Source organism: Moschus berezovskii, chromosome 8, assembly GCF_049115385.1.
Source record: "Moschus berezovskii isolate FMDL1 chromosome 8, NW_MosBer_1.0, whole genome shotgun sequence".
Classification (NCBI taxonomy): Eukaryota; Metazoa; Chordata; class Mammalia; order Artiodactyla; family Moschidae; genus Moschus; species Moschus berezovskii.
The window spans coordinates 87,313,069-87,334,321 of NC_142467.1; the positions used below are offsets into that span (position 1 = coordinate 87,313,069).

General features: G+C 37.1%; 1 protein-coding gene and 1 pseudogene across 1 annotated transcript in view; one reads left to right on the plus strand and one right to left on the minus strand.

The window, feature by feature from the left end:
• SLC12A2 (solute carrier family 12 member 2) overlaps positions 1-10,747 on the plus strand; it is a 110,653-nt gene extending 99,906 nt beyond the window's left edge. Inside the window, exons 22-27 of the mRNA XM_055428856.2 lie at positions 181-303; positions 1,942-2,053; positions 3,251-3,337; positions 4,584-4,719; positions 5,019-5,086; positions 7,585-10,747. Of these exons, the coding sequence (XP_055284831.2) occupies positions 181-303; positions 1,942-2,053; positions 3,251-3,337; positions 4,584-4,719; positions 5,019-5,086; positions 7,585-7,720 (662 nt within the window). The 3' untranslated portion in view covers positions 7,721-10,747. The remainder of the gene's footprint in view (positions 1-180; positions 304-1,941; positions 2,054-3,250; positions 3,338-4,583; positions 4,720-5,018; positions 5,087-7,584) is intronic.
• Positions 10,748-20,727: 9,980 nt separating this feature from the next.
• LOC129559645 (U6 spliceosomal RNA) lies at positions 20,728-20,823 on the minus strand (annotated as a pseudogene).
• Between the last annotated feature and the right edge of the window lie 430 nt (positions 20,824-21,253).

Consider the following 21,253-nt stretch of genomic DNA (forward strand, 5'->3'; position numbering starts at 1 on the left):
AACCACTTAAAAGTATATTTAAATTACAAGCAACTAATTGTGTTGTGAAGAATGCCATGTATATAATTGTCTACATTATAAACATCTGAATATACAAAAGTTAGGGAACTATAGGAATTTAGCAAGATATACTTTAACATTTACCTCTCTTATATCTTATTTTTCTGCTTAATCCTTCAGAATCCAAAGGCCCTGCTGTGCCTTTAAACATAGCTGACCAAAAGCTTCTTGAAGCTAGTACACAGTTTCAGAAGAAACAGGGAAAGAATACTATTGACGTCTGGTGGCTTTTTGATGATGGAGGTAAGGTTGCTAACCTATTTTTTTTTTAACAAGTTTAAATTTTTTGAAGTTGTGGGGGTGGTATTGGGAAATAGCTTGTACTCTTTACTCATTGACCCATTCCCATTAGGCCAGCATTCCCCAAAGCATTAGGATTAGTTCCAGAATCAGGCATCACACTTAGTTGTCATATCTCTTGAGTATCCTTTGGTTTGAAATTTGCTCCAGCTTCATGACTTTAAAATTTTATAAAAACATTAGACCATTTTGTAGAACGTCACTCGATTTGAAGTGCTGTTTAATGATTCATAATAATTAGTTTCAAGTTATGTATTTTGGGTAGAAATATCACAAGAGTGATGCTATGCCTTGTGTCTGCATCTCGTCAGGTGGCTCATGATGTTGATTTGTCTCATCACTGGTGAAAGTAGCTTTGACCTCTGAGTAAGGTGACTTTCACTATGTTTATATACTGAAAAGCTATTCAGTTCAGTTCAGTCGCTCAGTCGTGTCCGACTCTTTGCGACCCCATGAACCACAGCACGCCAGGCCTCCCTGTCCATCACCAACTCCCGGAGTTCACTCAAACTCATGTCCATCAAGTCGGTGATGCCATCCAGCCACCTCATTCTCTGTCGTCCCCTATTATTGCCGCCTTTTATAATTACAGGTATTTGGAGCATAGGCAGTTTCCTTGAGACCATGTAAATATTCTATTGTTGCTGTGATTTTTGCCATCATCTTGAGCATCCATTGATATTTCCACCTGAATTTATTCTTGCTGTTATTGTTGTGTGTATGTTGTTTCCAAATGATGATTTTTCCAATCCCATCATTTCTTCCTTATTAGTTTTATCTGGTGTTTAACTGTAAAAAACAACTTTCTCTTCACTTCTATCTGTGTGGACTTAACAGTCTCCAATTTTATTCAGTGGGTTAGCATTTTTCATTTTTATAATTTATTTGATGTCCCAGATTTGACCAGCAGTATCCTCTTTAGGCTAACTTCTGTGTCCATTTGTCATGTCCCAATCATTCTTTATTTTATGATAAAATATGATGTTCCAGGCTCAATTTTGTACTTTACCTGCACCAGCACTTGAATGACCTTTTATCCAAAGAGCCTTGATTCCTTTCAGTGAAGAACGGTATTTAGAAACATAGATCAGAGCATTAGATATGCCCGTTTCTACTAGGGTGTCACTGCTCCCATGCCCTCTCAGTGGACAGATGTAGTAAACACACACAGCACTTATTTGTATACACATGTGTAGATTGAAACCACTTCCATTGCCAACACTGCAGGGTTTGCTCCAGCTTCTTCCTTTTCACGTTTCTCATTGTTGAGAAACATGACTCCTATTAGCTTCAGTGAGCATTCTTTTTCTCAGTCTGGATATAACAAATCTCCCTACCCTGCAAGGCCAGTACCTCATTTTTTGCTTTCATGACATGGGCCTTGTCTTCACTGAACCTCCCTCCTTATTCAGGTCTGCCAAGTGGATTTTTGACTGAATGATTACAGGCAGGACAGAAAGAAAATGTTTGTTGTATATTGAGTTGTGGTAAAGGAGTTTTTAGCAGCTAACTTGAATTAAAAGTTTTTAATTGAGAAATCAATGTTAAATATAAATGATCTGTTATATTTTTATGACTTAGGTTTGACTTTATTGATACCTTATCTTCTGACTACCAAGAAAAAGTGGAAAGACTGTAAGATCAGAGTATTCATTGGTGGAAAAATAAATAGAATAGACCATGACCGAAGAGCGTAAGTCTGCTTTAAACTGATGAGCTTTTATCTAATAGTATTTCATTATTTCAGTATTGGTTTGGTAAACAATTAGACAGTACAGAAAATGTCAGTAATGTTGCTCTGTTCTGTAGTGAAGCTGAAGAGTCTAAAATAAAACTTCATTCTCTTTAGTCTTAATGTTCAAGTTTAGATTCTTGGTTTTACTCACGTGTAATATTTTTAATATGTTGACATTTTAGAACATCTTTAAATACTTGTAGCATAGAAGCATTAATTAGCCTTTTATGAGTAAAAAAATTAGCAGGGTAAAAAGTGAACAAAAGTTACATATTCATATATGTATTATACTTTCAGACTTCTGGACAACAGAAATGCATGATGGCATTGTCTATTCTCTCACTTCTGTCCGTCCTGTCACACAATTCTAGTTCTGGTTTCAATGCTTCTCTAAGTACCCTCTGTCTCATTTCTGACCATTTCATAATAATTGTACATGTTTCTCCCAATTTCACATTTGGAAAGAAAAGCTTTGATCATGTGATGCCTCTGCCCCAAGGATTTTTAACTTCTTCTCTGTTACATACCATAGAAAGCCTGTGTGACAATCGGGGCCCTTTATAGTCTGTCTTGTTTCCTTTCTGTCTTTATCTCCTGTTCCCCCAAATATGCCTTATACTTCAGTTTACATTTCTGCACCCATCCCAAAAATACATATGATTTCAGACTTTTACTTTGCCTGCTCTCATCTCTCTACTACACATAGTTCTTCACTAGCCTCCCTTCTGTTAAAATAACTCCATTCTTTAAAACCTAGTACTTATTGTCACCTTCCTCATAAGCCTTCCCTGTTTCCTTCTAGTTGTTACAAATAACTGTTTACCAGTTTTTATTGAAATCCATGTACTTACTAATACAAATAAAAATAAAAAAACTAGGTGCCATTCAAATTTAATTATTGTTTTCCTCTGTCCATTGGATATTAAGGAAAAATTCAGAGAATGTAAAAGAATACAAGTTTCTACTCAGAATTTAGACATCTACTTTGTGAATGAGTAGTATAAATTAATTCAGATGGATTTTGCTCAGGAACTGACATACTTTTCCTGTAAATCATTCTTTTCCTATAAATCATATGGAGTCAGCCCTAAATAGAATAAAAATATTTCTATATACAGCCTTCATGTATCTCAGTGCTGTTCACTTTTGTTCTAGGATGGCTACTTTGCTTAGCAAGTTCCGGATAGACTTCTCTGATATCATGGTCTTAGGAGATATTAATACTAAACCAAAGAAAGAAAAGTAAGTTATTAGATAAGTTATTTTATATAAATTTCTGATTCTTTTATGGATGACCTACTCAGACATGGTAATAGATCATTTAACTTAATTACCTGGGGGTTTCGCCTGCTTTTAGTTACATGTGAAGTCAACTTTTTCTTAAGCTAGCAGATAACTGACTGACATGGCAGATATTTAAGTAAGTCCAAAGGGTTTTTGATGATTAGAGAAAAATTCAATTACTGATTTATAGGTAATTTCTGAAAATCATTAGTGCCACAGAAATTCTAAGTGGTTCTTTAAATTTCCATTGTTTTTCATTATGACCACTCAATCCCTATTCCACATGTGTGTTACTTTCCACTATTTTATTACCAAAATGAGAAAGAAAAATCTAAGAATCTGCTTATAATTACTGCATTCAGAATTTACAAGAGTTAAGCAAAAGTAGATTTCATGGGATATTCTACTGAAAATGGTATATGGAAGTTGTTATAATTATATGTGTTTATATTACTGTACATAATTTCAGTTACTCTCAGTTTTATGTTGAGTATATGATGAAGTCGGAAAAAAGAATTCATTTTAAGTAGAAAACAGTAAGATATACCTTGTAGTCATGGAGACTGTTTTTTCTCTTATAGAATCATGTATACTAGGAGCTTTGTATGAGACTGATATTGAAAAATACAGTTTTCACATTCATAGGGGGCTAGAATGCTATTCATGTTCTTTTACCATCTTTTGTCCTATTAAGTATCTTTGGATCTAGAGCTTAATTCTGCATTTTCTTAAATGTTTAATATCTGCCTTTTCCTCCCTTCAAAATGTTCTAGGACCTTTACACTGCTTCTATTCAGTGATACTGGAACTGGGAAAGTGATTGAGTGTTTTGAATAAAGGAGTAACATAATTTGACTTACCTTTCATGGCTATCATTTTGACTAATGTGATGAAATTTATTTAGGTTGAGGGAAGTGGGCATAGGAACAGGGACTGATACTAGGAAATCTGCATTAGCAGTTAAAATTTCAATTCTCTTATTATGACTATGGTTCTAAATTTCTAATCATTTAGAAAAACTAGTGATTGCTATTTTCAAAATAAATTGCCAGAGTTAGGGTATGGAAGGGAGCACAACAGCTGGAAAACACTTAACTTCTGAAGTTATAATTACATTAACTTTTCAAGTTATAATTTAATGTTTAAGATCTTACTATTAAGTAATTCAGCATAGCTTAACTGTCTGTATTCTTTTTTTTTTAAGTATTGTAGCTTTTGATGAAATGATTGAGCCATACAGGCTCCATGAAGATGATAAAGAACAAGATATTGCAGATAAAATGAAAGAAGATGAACCATGGCGAATAACAGATAATGAGCTTGAACTTTATAAGACCAAGGTATTCTTTCTCTCCTGCTTCCTTTTCATTAATCTTCCTTGAGGTTTTTTTAGAAAATACTTAAGAAATAAATATCAAGAACTACAGTTGGTTATGAAAAGAACTAGTTGTGTAAACTCAATCTACTTTAAGTTGTACTTATATTTGGATAGTGCAAAACACTGACTTTTTTTGCGGGGGGGGACGGATATTTTTATTATAACAAAATTGATTTTGGTTTCTTTTTATCTATAGTTTATGTACCAGGGAAAATTCCAGTTTTCAAAAGGACTAAGAATGACTGTTATGTTTCATTTCAGACATACCGGCAGATCAGGTTAAATGAATTATTAAAGGAACATTCAAACACAGCTAATATCATTGTCATGTAAGTAATACCTATACTAAGATTTTCTTGGGTATTCATTTTATGATAATTAGGATTCATTTCTTCTATCAAAAATATATTTTAACCATAATAACTTAGTGGTTATGAGAGAAAAACAAACTTTTTTAATACACTTTGCTTTAAGCATATGAAGAACTCATTTAAGATAGGAAAGATAAACAAAAATATTAACCTTAAGCTTGTATAAATCTAAATAATTCCTTATCATAATAGCATATTCTGGGATTTTTTTTCCTTTATGCTTTTTCCCACTTTTAAAAAATTCCTTAGCTTTGTAAATACCACAGCATAACCATCAACATTTGTCAGGTAACAGGGCTACAAGTTAAAATTTGGTTCCTAGACAGTTTCTTCATAGAAATAATTCCATCAAGTTAGGTTGAGGATTAAATTTAAAACATGGTTCCTAGCTGAATTCCCACTCCCAAGTTCCCACATACAAAATGTCATATAGACACAATGTCTTTGCATTGAATATAGATACTTATGCTCACTCTGGCTTTTCTTTCACTAAACCAGGTTACCTAGATCTTTCTTGAACCCAAATTTTTTAAGTCCTGGAGCCTGGTCCTTATATAGGTAAACAAGGCTCAGATCTCTGGAAACATGTCAAATTATGAAACTAAGTAATACCAAAAGATTGCTATTTTGACTAACAACCAGGAAATTTGACTACATGAGGAAATTTCAAATTTTGTTGATGGTAACCAAATATCTGTAATGGAAGTCACTAAAACATAGAAATATAGAGAAAAACACTCTGTGGAGCAACTGGACACACCTACAAATGAAAATGAAAGCTCAGAGATAGGTACAAGAAATTGAACATTAATATGTAGAATTAATTATGTTTGAATTTCATTCATCTGTATGTAGTTACCACTATCAAAATTCAGATAGAAATATCCCTTTCTCCTAAAACAATTTTAAGGGGAGATTTGAGGTTTAATTTTAGATACTAACTCAGCAGTGGCCACAGGACTGAAAAAGGTCAGTTTTCATTCCAATCCCAAAGAAAAGCAGTGCCAAAGAATGTTCAAACTACCACACAATTGCACTCATTTCACATGCTAGCAAAGTAATGCTCAAAATTCTCCAAGCTATGCTTCAACAGTATCTGAACCAGGAACTTCCAGGTGTTCAAGCGGGATTTAGAAAAGGCAGAGGAACCAGAGACCAAATTGCCAACATCTACTGGATCATAAAACAAGAAAATTCCAGAGAAACATCTGCTTCATGGACTATGCTAAAGCATTTGACTGTGTGGATCACAAGAAACTGTGGAAAATTCTTGAAGAAATGGGAATACCAGACCACCTTACCTACCTCCTGAGAAACCTGTATGCAGGTTGAATATCAACAGTTAGAACCAGACATGGAACAATGGACTGGTTCCAAATTGGGAAAGGAGTGCATCAAGGCTGTATAGTGTCACCCTGCTTTTTTAACTTGTATTCAGAATACATCATGCGAAATGCCAGGCTGGACGAAGCACAAGCTGGAATCAAGATTGCTGGGAGAAATATTAATAACCTCAATATGCAGATGACACCACCCTTATGGCAGAAAGCAAAGAGGAACTAAAGAGCCTCTTGATGAAAGTGAAAAAGTTGGCTTAAAACTCAACATTCAAAAAACTAAGATCATGGCATCCAGTCCCATCACTTCATGACAAATAGATGGGGAAACGGTGGTAACCATGACAGATTTTGTTTTCTTGGGCTCCAAAATCACCGCAGATGGTGACTGCAGCCATGAAATTAAGACGCTTGCTCTTTGGAAGAAAAGCTATGACTAACCTACACAGCATATTAAAAAGCAGAGACATTACTTTGCCGACAAAGGTCCATATAGTCAAAACTATGATTTTTCCAGTAGTCATGTATGGATGTGAGAGTTGGACCATAAAGAAGGCTGAGCACCGAAGAATTGATGCTTTTGAACTGTGGTGTTGGAGAAGACTCTTGAGAGTCCTATGGACTGCAAGGAGATCAAATCAGTCCATCCTAAAGGAAATCAGTCCGGAATATTCATTGGAAGGCCTGATAGTGAAGCTGCAACTCCAATGCTGTGGCCACCTGATGCAAAGAACTGACTTATTAGAAAAGACCCTGGTACTGGGAAAGATTGAAGGCGGGAGGAGAAGGGGATGACAGAGGATGAGATGGTTGGATGGCATCTCTGACTCAACGGATATGAGTTTGAGCAAGCTCCGGGAGTTGGTGAAGGACAGGGAAGCAGTACATGGGGTCACAAAGAGTCAGACACGACTGAGCAACTGAACAACAAACATTTGCTATTCTTAAGATATTTTGTAAGAAATACTTTGTTCAAACTTGAAAAAAAATGGGAATATATGGTATAGTAGTTGTTACAGCATATACTGTTATTAATTTTTAGTTACTGTTACTGTGATTTATAGTTATTATTTTATTCTTAAATACATTGTTTAATTTCCTGTTGTTTTTTGATACCAGGAGTCTCCCAGTTGCACGAAAAGGTGCTGTGTCTAGTGCTCTCTACATGGCTTGGTTAGAAGCTCTATCCAAGGACCTGCCACCAATTCTCCTAGTCCGTGGGAATCATCAGAGTGTCCTTACCTTCTATTCTTAAGTGTTTATCTGCACAGTGGACAGCCCTCCAGACGGTACTTCAGTGCCTAGTGAAGTAACTATCACTGAAATCTTCAACATCACAATGGCGAACTGTGACTTTTTTTCACTATTTCATTAATTTGAAAGCACACAGGGAAGTTGCTCCATTGATACGTGTATGGAGACTTCAGTTTTAGTCAATTCCGTATTTCAGTCTTAGTGAACGATGATTCCTTGTTGGACTGAAGCTTGTGAGAGTAAAGTTTTTCCTTTGCTACTTGAATAGCAATAAAAGTGTGTTATTTTTTGATTGATGAAAGGAGTACAAAAAGCCTTTAGCCTTGAGGTGCCTTCTGAAATTAACCAAATTTCATCCATATATCCTCTTTTATAAATTTGTAGAATGTCAAACTTTGCCTTCAGCTATTTTTATTTCTAGTCTTTCCCACCTTAAAATGGACACCGCTTTTCTTTTTCCATTGACCAATTAGTGTTGAGTACTGTATGTTTTCTATTACTTTTGTAAATGTGTTTGTTAGCTATTAAAGGCGAGAATTAGGGCTAGTTAATGAAAATGCAAGGGAAAAAAATGAGAACCGAAAAGTGACCCCAAGGTTTGCATTAGAATGTATAAATGTAGATCTAGGGTGAAAAAGGCCCAATAAACCTTTTTTTAAAAAACCTCTAATTGGCTGTTATTTATATCTTTTTTGGTTATTATCATTTGAATCCTTAGGGGAGGTTGAAGATTTATCCAGTACTTCTATATACCATCCTGAAAAATCACGTATTGTCATTCTTTAAAGAAAATCTTTAAGGTCATTTATATTTATTAGAAGAAAGATCTGTCCTAATTTAGAGTTTTGCTCAAATCTGAGAGACTTTTACAAAATGCTAAAAGATTTTTCTGGTTAAAATTAGACAAAGCACTGTCATTTAATAGAATATTTCAATAAATATATGGAATCACTATATCATCCTTTTTATAAATCATTAAAATATTTAATGTTTCATCAAATGGTTAAATGGACCACTGGTTTCTTAGCGAAATGTTTTTAGGCTTAATTCATTCAACTGTCAAGTACATAGTCTTAATTAATATACTCAGGTTTGAACAGATTATTCTGGACATATAAATTTAATCCATTCTTAATACTTTAAAACTTTTGTGTTCAGAAAAACTGCCAGTTTGTGCTTTTGAAAAGTCTGTTTTGACATCATAGTCTACTAGTACAGTTTGGACAGTGCGTATGTACTGTTACTAAAAGCTTTATATGCAATTATTAATGTGAAGTTTTTTGTTTTTTATTCAAGGAAGGATTTCCTAGAAACATTTCAAGGGATTATATGTCTACATATCTGTATGTGTGTGTGTATATATGTATATGCATACACATGCATATGTGTATTTATAATGACTCTGTGGTTTTTTGCATTTTAAAGTGTCAAGTTTTATCATATTAAATTTTTTGTTTCAGTTATGAGTTCACAGATTGAAAGACAGGTTTCATGGAGAACAAATGTGATTACTGGAAGGGCATGTAACTTCACACAGTTATCATTCAATTAGGAAATGGAGAATGTTTCATCTAAAGTACTCTTCAGTGTGTTCACTGGTATAAGTTTCACTGGTGAAGAATTTATGCAGGTGTTCATGAATCTCGATAAAAATCTATAAAATTACTACTGTTGTTCAGTAGTGCAATATCTTTGCTGCATGAGTATGAACTACGTTAATATCATAACAGAGATCTGATAGTAATTTTAAATTGAGAATGTTAAGAGAATGAGGTAATTGTTTTCCTAAAAACTTTTTCCTATGTTATAACTCACACCATTGTACCATTTTTTGGAGGTTTTGTAGTGCTTCAGAGGAAAGACAGTAGAAATGTCATATTCAGTAAACAATATAATGTCTCAACTTTTTAAATGGATAATAGGGCATAACTGAGTGCTGCTATCTTGAAATGTGCACAGGTACACTTACTTTTTCTTAAGTTTTTCCCATTCAGGAAAACCTCGTTGTGATCTGTACTGCAGGAACCAAATGTCATGCATCATACATATGTGTATAAAGTACATAAAATATATCTAAATATACATAATGGGGGAGGGTAATATTGTATGTGAAATAACGTAAGAAGCTTTTCACTTAAAAAGAAATGTATTACTTTTACTTAACACTAGATACCAGGTCAAATTTTTCAAGGTTGTTTTTGTGCTCTGATAAATTTCAACAATTAATTCTTAGAAATGTTAGCTAGTGTTGAAGCTATTCTACTCTATTTTATTTATGCTGAATTTGATTGTTTTAATGCCAAAAATTTTAAGTTCTAATCATTGGTGATAACTTGGAAATAAACAGTTATACAATGGCATATGACCGTTCATTATTTCTCTAGGTAAAAATTCAGTGGGTTTAAAGAATGGTGGTGTTAAGCTGATTATTAACAGTTAATTAAATCACATATTTATTTGTCACATTATTTCATTTGTATTTTAGGTTTCCTTTTACATTCTTTTTTTTATGCTTTCTGACATTACATATTTTTAAAGACTATGGAAAAATAATTTAAAGATTTGAGCTCTGGTGGATGTTTACTAAGTTTGAAAATGTAATATTTTGATAATACTGTACTATAACTGTCACACAAATGCTTTTCTAATGTTTTAACGTTGAGTATTGCAGTTGCTGCTTTGTACAGAGGTTACTGCAATAAAGGAAGTGGATTCATTAAAACAATGTCTATTCATTTTATCCATTTTATAAATGTGTGTCAACTCTGTGATTTTTACCTCATTTATACAACTTATTTCATGGATGTCTTGTTTTTTAAAATGGCTTTTACCCTAATATTCATTGTTTGGAAAAGTTGTTTGAAATTGTTCACTATCCTTAAACCTTTGGAGTAATCACTGATTTTCTTGACAGATTGAACTAGATCAGACACAGCTCATTTGATATTTAATTTTGCTTTATTTGTCTTTTGGTTAAATCATGTGTTTATGAGTGAAGAAAGTAGAATATTAAAATGGATTCACAGTCCCTGAGTAGAATCTGATTCATTTCTTGCTAAGATTTTTGGCAAAGCTAATTTACAGTTTTACAAAGCATTTTCACTTTACCATTTGAACATTATAGTAGGTGTATTATATGTGCAGGACAGCTGTTTCTGTCTCTTCTACTCTTGAGGAAGTAGCTTGGAGAATTGTAGCGAGTTTCCCAAGATCATGTGATAAATCAACAAAGGATGCTGGTCTAGAGCACAGATCTTTCATCTTCATGAATATCACCATTATTATATCACTGTTGCCTGATCCATAACTTAATTACTGGTTTAGAATGGTCATTTCCAAACTACTCATACTTACCTGCCCAGGAAGTCTGTGCTCAGGTAATAGAAATTATACTTACAACTGTATACTGGCCACAGGCTACCTAATAGATCTGAAACAAATGTAAGTGTCCACTGTATGATCTCTGCTTTTTGCTTATTCCTCAAAAAGCTGCTATTCAAGTTTACTCACTTCTTTGTGGAATAGGAGGGAGGGTTAAGAGAGAATTCAAAGGCAGCTATGATTGTGGCATTTACTATTAGAACATCCAGTGGTTTTCAAAACAGGAATGTAATGAAGTTTTTGAGTCAGCAGAGTTTTTTGTTTTGTTTTTATTTGGGGAATAAAAGATAAGTGCTTTGATATGCTTCTGTCTTTGTTTATGTATCAACAGGATGTTTATAGGGTTAGAGGAAATAGATGATAGTTTGATGTTTAACTATTTGGGTAAACAAGTAGTTAAAACATCAAAATAATGGTTAAAACAGCACAAGTCTTAGGATACACTCATCAGAAAGTACTGTTAGCAAGTTCATATAGTAGGTACATAAAAGGTGTTGGTGGATTAACCAATCAGACATACTTTTAGGGGGAGGACTACTAAAATACCTGAAGAGCTCAGTCTCATTGCTTTTTATAGAATCTGTAAGCAGTGGTCATAGACCTATTTTACCTGTGGCATAGGAGTTTCAGGTAGGCTGTTAAATGGAAGGAGAACTTCAGCCCATTTTTTTCAGTTGTTGAAACTACCACTGAATTTTGTGTTGGACAAGGTTACTGCTATTTCAGAGGAAAATGTGAGGATGTCTGAATTTGTCTTCTCCTGCAGCCTTACTTGCGGTTGTGGTCCTCAGATCAGGAGCTCATTCCCCTAAATAACAGTTTACACATTCTTTGTTCCTCTTTTCTATCATATGAATGCCAGTTAGCAAGATATTCCATCCAAAATTACAAATGAAAAAGAAATTTACTTTTCTGACCCATGTGAAATGCAAAAACAGACACCTCAGACTTAGTACTTGTCAGAATTTCATTAGAATAATGCTAAATAAGCTTTGAAGGTAAAGAATTGTGGAGGTTTTATTCTAGAAACATTAACTGAGTTTCTAGATAATTTCATATCTAGTTCCTATCTAATTAACAGACAAACTTTAAAAGTAAGCAGGCAGCGTGTTTTGATTTATATACAGTACACATAAGGCATATAACAACTACCGCTATAAGGTATGATTGTATTTGCTCTTTTACATGCTAAATAAAATTAAGTCCCAAGCAAGCCATTTTAAAAGGAGGTCATCACAATTTGAAAAGGAGCAAGTTTTAGGAGTTTGTATGACCAATATAACACAGGTTACTTTTATTTCAAGGGCACATTTTTGCTTAAGCCATGAAACCTCCTTTGGAGTTTCCTAGGAGTGTTACTAGTCAAGACGTTTAAAAGATGGCAAGGACTATTTGGGAATTGGGGTGGAGAGTGGTAGGATGGAAAGTTACACTCCAAGAAAGGTTCATGGATTGTGAAAGACTGTTTTTATGGCTGAAAGTCTTGCATTCACTCTTCCTTCTGGGAAAATGAATTGTGAAGAATGGAAGTTAGGGTTTTTTTTTTTTTCCCCCGAATTTGAATCTGTTGATTTTAATAAGCATCTCCTGTTAGTTACATGGTACTAATCTCAGAAGTATGACCTATCTCTTTCAGGAAGTCTTTTTCTATGGCTGTTCCATCAATAAAGATAATCCTTTGTTTACTGTCTATGCACCTGTGAGTTTTTAACACTGTTGACATAAACATCACACTTGATGTTTTTCAGAGATTTGACAGTAGGGAATAACAGGTGTATTATGTACTGAAACAGGTGTATTATGTATTGAGAATGGTGGTTTTCAAACTTCAGTGTGTATTGGAATCACCTTGAGGGTTGGTTAAAATATAATTTTTCCTGCCAGTCTCTGTTCTGAGTGAAATTCCTCCCCTTCATAAACACAGCTTTTCAGTATAACCCTCCCTTCTTTATGGTTGCCTTTATCCTTTACCCATGCCTATCGAGTTTCTTACAGAGTACACTTATTTCCATCTCCTCTCAGCTGTGAATTCAGATAATGACCGTTCTTCCACATTGCTAAGTGTTTTCTATCTGTATTACATCATCTTTAGTGGTAGGAATAGAACCCAAAGCATTCTAACAGAAAAAGCAGTCCAGGAAGACAACTGAGATGAGTCCCTGGACTCAAATTTGTGTAAGCAGGGACTCAGAACAGTATCATTAGAATTCTGTCTCTACCTTTTCTTCTCTCTGGTTTGCCTCTCTAGGCTTCACTTGATTCTTCAGGTAAGACTGTCAGGGTATATTGTGCTCTATGGCTTCTGGGGGGAAAAAAATCAATCAGTAGTTCAATGACTGTAGTAAAAAAAAAAAAAAGCAGGGGTGGCTGTGTTGGCAGCTAGTGCCCTTAGTTTCTTGTGTTTATGTAGTAGCTCAGAAAATTAAGGAAGGGCTGCTTCAGCTTTTTGATCTACACTGATGACTGGCTACTTCAGGTGCTGGTTTGCCCAAGTTCCAGAGTTTGATTCAAAGGTGAACAGCTCTGTAGGCCAAACCCAAGCCACTGATACCTTGACTAGGCCCTCAAGCTTTGCAGCCAAATGCTCAATATCCACACCATTCCTTGCTTTCCACCCTGCTCCCCACCTTCCACCCCCACTCCCCAGTTTCTTCCACTCCTCTCTCTACCTTCCACCCTCTCCCCACATTCCATCCCCCTACTCCCACCTTCCACTCCCACCCCTACCTTCCACCCCCATCCCTGATCCATCCACTCCCCACCTTCTACCCTAGCCCAGCAGTCCCACAGCCATCCCAGCTTCAAACTTTCTGTTCACAGGGTGTTTGGCAGAGGATTCCTGATTCCCTAGTCTGCAACAGCTCCATTTGCACACCCCTCTTGTCCTTACTCCTTAGGCTAGTATCTCCAGAACTCTCACCCCAGTCCCTGCCCACTCCTGGGGGCAAAATCCCCCAACCCAGAACAGGAACAAGTCTTTCCCTTCCCCTTTCCCTGACAATGGGGTCCTCGTAGCTTGTGGGGAAACGCAGAAAAGCTGTTTTAGTAGGCTCCACATCACAGAAAAGTCTGCTTTTCCTACAATATCAAGAAATACAATAGCTGTTTAGAAATGCACTTAGAATGGCAACAGTGTTGGTGTTTTGGTGTTTTGTTTCCCTCACCAAAACAGAGTACTACACTTTTTCTAATTGAAAGCAGTTTGGCTGATTTTTCTATGTTGCACTAAATTCTCAGCAGATCACTCTGTTACCCTTGAACCATGCCCAGACAATTGTAAGCCCCCCAAAGTTTTAAAAAGTGTAACGCAGAATTAACTTCTCTAGAAGACATCCATTACCTTTGGGTTACAGTAAGAGAATGAGCTGGCTGGATGGCATCACCGACTCTGTGGACATGAGTTTGAGTGTACTCCGGGAGTTGGTGATGGACAGGGAGGCCTGGCGTGCTGTGATTCATGGGGTCACGGAGAGTCGGACACGAATGAGCGACTGAACTGAACTGAAGGCAGTCAGTGGGCACTGGTGGTATCAGTATCAGATGGAAGGTCGTTAAAATAGTTCTAAAGAGAGATGTCAGGGATGAAGAGGGATTGAATCAAGTTGAGTAGCAGGAAGAATTAAAAGAAACCATATCAAGAAAGAATTAAAGGCAATAGGATTGTAATGAGGTTAGGTGAGAGACTAGGGGATGAGATGACGAAGACATTAAAGTTTCTGGCTTGGGCCATGAGTGGATCTGATATTGAAACAGGAAGCTGAGCAAGTTTGGGGAAAGGTATGCACGTGGCAGGAGAATACAGGGGTTGTTTAGGACATGAGTTAAAGATAAGATTCAGGCTCCAGAATCCAACATGACAATTAGCTATTGATCCACTGAAATAATTTACAAAAAAAAAAAATCACTGAGACTAGAACCTTCTTCAGAAGTAACAGGTAAATTATGTTGGTTTTGTTTCACAGTTACAGTTTGCTTAGGTTTTCAATTTCTTGCTGTGTCAATTTTAATAATCCTTCATAAAGTGAAGAGGAACTCAAAAGCCTCTTGATGAAAGTGAAAGAGGAGAGTGAAAAGGTTGGCTTGAAGCTCAACATTCAGAAAACAAAGATCATGGCATCTGGTCCCATCACTTCATGGGAAATAGATGGAAAAATAGTGGAAACAGTGTCAGACTTTGTTTTTTTGGGCTCCAAAATCACTGCAGATGCTGATTGCAGCCATGAAATTAAAAGACGCTTGCTCCTTGGAAGGAAAGTTATGACCAACCTTGATAGTATATTAAAAAGCAGAGACATTGCTTTGCCGACCAAGGTCCGTCTAGTCAAGGCAATGGTTTTTCCCGTGGTCATGTATGGATGTGAGAGTTGGACTGTGAAGAAAGCTGATCGCCGAAGAATCGATGCTTTTGAACTGTGGTGTTGGAGAAGACTCTTGAGAGTCCCTTATACTGCAAGGAGATCCAACCAGTCCATTCTAAAGGAGATCAATCCTGGATGTTCATTGGAGGGACTGATGCTAAAGCTGAAACTGCAATACTTTGGCCACCTCATGCGACGAGTTGACTCACTGGAAAAGACTCTGATGCTGGGAAAGGTTGGGGGCGGGAGGAGAAGGGGACGACGGAGAATGAGATGGCTGGATGGCATCACCGACTCTGTGGACATGAGTTTGAGTGTACTCCGGGAGTTGGTGATGGACAGGGAGGCCTGGCGTGCTGTGATTCATGGGGTCGCGGAGAGTCGGACACGACTGAGCGACTGAACTGAACTGAAATGTTCATTCCTATGTATTGAAATTTATTAGCAATTGGAGCATGATTTTATAATTTCAAACTCTATTCACTTCATATATTCCTTTTCTTTTTATATTTTCTCTCATTTCTTAATTGGATTTCTCATCCTTAGAAGAAACACACTTGGACTGACTTATCACCTTCATTAATTTTCACAGGTGTCATGGCTGAAGAAACAAAAAGAGAAACAATGCTCTCTACATTTAATTCTCCTCTTTCTAAATCACATGGAATATGAGGTCTTTTTTTCTCTTAATCCCAGAAAAGTACACTCTAAAATATAAATCTATGGAAATATTCATTAGTTTCCAAAAGGTATCACTATCTTGCAAATAGCAATATGGAGATAAAGGAAAAGTCACATTCCTATCTCCAACATGCTTAACTATTTCAAAACATCAAAGATAGTCTTCTATTTCTAAAACCATGGCATGGAACTAGCTCCTTGGCAGAAAGCTGCCCATTAGCTCAGGTTACACAGAGAGAGAGCTGACATGTTCTGTTGGATGAACTTGTTATACTGGAATAGCTGATAAACAAGAGCTATCTCTTGAACTTAAAAGAAAAAAATTTTTTTAAGAAAGTCACCAGTATAGTACAGTGAAAGGAATATTATTTTCTGCTCACTACAGGAGGCCACATTTTTTTCAGGGAAGTTGAGTATAGAGATACTGGAAGGTTGTCTTGTGAGAAATCAAAATGTAGATGTGGCTTTCCAGAGAAACTGACCCTTACCCTGTTCCTGTTCTGACTCTTATTTATTATGATCACAGCCCCTCTAAAGTCTTGCTCTTTAACTCTACTATGAGGATAATACTGTCCAGAGAGGGGTTATGAGATTTAAATAAATTATGTAGACAGGTGGCATATGAACAGTGTTCAGTTGATGTAAGCTCTTTCTCCCCCATTTCTCCTGAATTAGAAATAAAATGATACTCAGTTAATCACAGCACCATGAGTGACTATTTTCTTGCTCACCCCCTAGCACAATCCATCACCTGATCTTATTGATGTTTTCCTTCTAAACTCAAATCTCTATCTCTGTTCAACCAATAGATTTGCTTTGACTTCAGTTCTGATTTCCAACACTGGGAACCAGACAATGTTAAGCCTGCTCTAACTCTTAACATGATGAGAAGAAACTATTTGGGATTATAAAGCCAGGGTAGAGGAGTAATTCTCACACCTAGTGGAGGTGTACTTCCTTGGATATTGATGTGGGCCAAGTTTTCGGGCTCCTCTCTACTGAAGGCTCTCTTCTCCATATCCTCTGAACATGTTGTATACATTTTTGAGGAATTAAGGGGCCACCTGAGAGCTGCATTCATTGACTCTTATCTTTTGCACTGTTTTCTATGCTAATTCTTCAGCAAACCCAAGCAAAGCCCACTTAAAACTAAGTCCAAATCTTTATTCTCTTCTAGTCCTCTAACTTAGACCCAAACTTTGTGGACGGACCAAAAAGATCATATAAAAAGATCGTATAGTTCTCACTTGTCTCTTTGCCTCCCATATTAATTACATCATTCTGAAAATAAAAAAATAAACCTCTCTTTAGGTTCATTTTCAGCTCCCACAGTGGGAGCTATCTACTCCTGCCAGACTAACCATCTGCACAGAGCTTTTGCTTTCTTGCAGTTGGAACATCCCAGTTTAACTGCCTGGTCTGTTCTTGACTTGTGATGCTCAGAATCATCTGCTATGGGAAGTTTTCTGATTCCATAAGGCTGCATTAGAGGTCCCTCCTCTGCTCTGCCCCTCTATGCTAATCCACTTGCCCCTGCTATAGCCTCATTGCCTGCACTGGAGTTGCTTTCTTTGCTCTATGTTTTTCACACCAGTGTGGAAGTGCCCTGACTGCAGTGACCTTATGCAGGGCTTACAATTTAATGGGCACTTAAAGTTGTTGAATGTCTGATTAAATGAAGTGAATGATGAGCAAAAGAACTGATTTGTTTTTTTATCTTATGAACCCTATGGACCATGTAATTTGTTTTCCATTTAACCTTGACTGATAGATGAAGTACTATTAGGAATATATGGTGGGTATTCTAAGTTTTAGGGTTTTTCACATCCTTTCTCTTTCCCTCTTTACTCCATTCTGACTTCTTCACTGATACTATGGTATCAGTACATTTTGGAACTAAATGAGAGTGCTGAAATATTTTTAAAATTAACAAATTTGTTTATCATTGTGAAAAAGCATCTGCCATCAATGCCTTATCTTGTCAAGTATCTAAAGACCAAGTATCTCCCACACCCATGCTCTTATACAAACCTTATGAATGAGAAAATGTTATGTAAACATTACAGATGACTCTTCCCAACTGGAAAAATTTTGCTCTTTATAACACAGCTTAAAAGACAGCTTCTTTGTGAAACTCCTCTGACATCCCATTGCCAAACCACTGCAGCCATTCCATCTTTTTTCTTGGCCCATGGCATTGTTATATATTTGATTTCCCAATTAGATTGTGTAACTGATGTAATCAGTTTGTTATCTCCAGTGACTTATCTTAGTTGTCAGCAGATAGAAGGTTTTAATACAGGATTTTTGAATGAAATAATTAATGAAGAAATTATAAAAAGGGGAAGTCTGCTGACGACAGGAGAATGGATGAAATTATAGGCATGGAACTTTGTTAGGACTGGAGCTTTCTGAAATGGGTGATTTGGTTTAGCAGTAACAACTACAACTACTGGTAACAACTACATAGTAATGATATGCATAAGATGTTTCTTAGATGTTTAAATTCTTGAGTCCAAACCTACAATAACTACTCTTTCATGTCAGTAATTTAGTCTCCTTCATGCTAATCGCTAGGATATAATTATTTGAAGAAGGGGTCATTTACTAAGTGGTTATTGGTTATTATATATCTAATACTTTGGCTTCCCTGTTGGCTCAGCAGTAAAGAATCCACCTGCAATGCATCAGACACAGGTTCCATCCCTGAGTCAGGAACATACCTTGGAGAAGGAAATGGGAACCCACTCCAGTATTCTTGCCTGGGAAATCCCAAGGACAGAGAAGCCTGGAGGGCTACAGTCCATGACGCGCAAGAGAGTTGGACACGACTTAGCAACTAAACAACAAATAAAATCAAGAAGACTCATGAACAACGGTAGGAAGCAGAGGAGAACAGCGAAGGAGGATGCTTGTGGCTGGGGAGCTGGGCAAAGGCACCCTCCTTAAGAGTATTTTTAAAATGTCAATCCCAGGCGATATAACTCCCAAACTCTGTGCGAGAAGCCAGTTTCGGGGTCACCGTGGTACGGGCAGCCCTGGGGTCCAGCCCACCCTGACTGAGGGTGATAGGGTTGGGGTGAAAAGCTCAAGTCGAGAAGCAAAAGGTGCCAGTGTTTAGTTAGGTGTCAAAGTATTTGTTTAAGAAATTAGTCACCCCCTTGGCCAAGCCCAGGCACCGGCTGTTATCTTAACTGCCCTTTAAATGCTTCTCGGTGGCTTTTGTTCTTTGAGGATTATCGAGCATTTCGGTTCCACAGGTGCCCGCTGTTTTGAGAAAACTGTGTCGAAAAATACACAAATGGAAGCAGACCCTCATTTGTTGTTAAAACTGCCGTCTTTCGAGGGGTTCTTTTCTAAGACGTAAGACAGAGAGGGCTGACATAATCCCAGGATCCTAAATGAAGGGGATTTTCCTGCTTAACCTGGGTCACACCAAACTCAGGTGCAGACCAACTGAAGAAACCTTGCCTCCGCCCGCCTGCCTTCCTGCCCTCGTTCCCTCCTTCCTCTCTTCGGGTCCGACTCGTCCAGTCAATACAACTGTCATTGTGACTTAGGTCTTACCTTTTGGCAGTTCTCCAACTTCACCATTATTTGGTGGGGAGTGTCTTGGGGAAAAAATAATGTAACCTGAACGTATTTTCTGTTAATAGTTTAAAGAAGAGCTTTCGTCCTTATTTTGACTTCAGTGTTATCAAACTCCAATCACAGCGAACTGAAGACTGACTGGCTAGGATCTCGTCAGCCCTCTGAGGTTCAGGGGCGAAGCAAGGTGGCTCTCCCCTTGGCCCGAAGCAACCCCCTCCCACCAGGCAATGCGCGCCTCTCCCTCACGTGGAGACCCCGCCCCAGAAGGCAACGCGCGCCTCTCCCTCACGTGGAGACCCCGCCCCACCGGGCAATTGGTGCCTAGCTCACCTCACGTGGAGACCCTGACTCAGAAGGCAACGAGCACCTCTCCCCCACGCGGAGGCTATATTTGAGCGGTGTGTGCCTTGCCCGCAAGAGGGTGTGTGAAACTGCAGGATATGTGTTCTCTCTGACAGAGGCTCCCTCGTGTGGCTCCTGCCGACAATGACGTCTGTGACTTGAATGTTTACTTCATTCTCTTTTGAGAAGGGAAGAAGTCTTGGATCTTGCCCTCAGGAGCGGAGATGATGCTTTTTTTTTTTTTTTTCCTAGCACATTTTGTCTCCCTCAGAATAGAAAACTTTGATTTTCTTAGACTAACGTGGACTCTGGCGGAGTAATTGAACTGCCTGGGAAACAATTTGGGGTAGAGTCATTGCAGGATACTCCAACGCTGCTCTTGTCACATAGATGAGAGAAAGGAGTCGCTGAGACCTCTGAATACCCACTAGATTTAAGGCATTTTATAGCATTACTTAATCTTAGAGTATCTCAAGTAGTAATTGTCATTCCCACTTTTATAATTGAAGTATAGTTGATTTACAAGTTTAGTTTCAGGTGTACAGCATTGTGATTCAGTATTTTTACAGATTATACTCCCATTAAAAGTTATTACAAGATAATGGCTACAATTCCCTGTGCTGTGCAATATATCCTTGTTGCTTATCTATTTTCCAAATAGAAGAATGTGTTTTCCTGACATCCTTGCACGGGGGCCATGCTAATCTCTGTAATGGTCCAGTTTCAGTATATGTGCTACCAAAATGAGCAATGTCATCCCCTTTTTATAGAAGAGGAAACAAGTTCTCAGAGGTCCAGGGTCTCAAAATGGTGTAATAGGGAGGAGGGGTCCAAGAACTTTGTCCAGAGCTAAGTCCAAGGCTTTGCAGTAATGAGACCACCTACAAAAAGGTAAAATTTTATACTCAATTTCCTCTTGCTAGAGATGTTACATTTCAGAGAAATTTCCTTATGTTTCAAATCCAATAACCTCACATCTGATTATGTCACTTTTGGCTTTTGTAAACTGTGCTACATTTGCACATTTAGTCTCAAGAATAGTTATGAGATTTTTTTTTAATTTGTTTTACTGAGCGACTGAACTGAATTGACAACTAAAATTGCAAGATATTTCAAATGTACTATATTGTGATGATGTAATAAACATTGTGAAGGAATTCTCCCTAACTAGGTAATTGTGC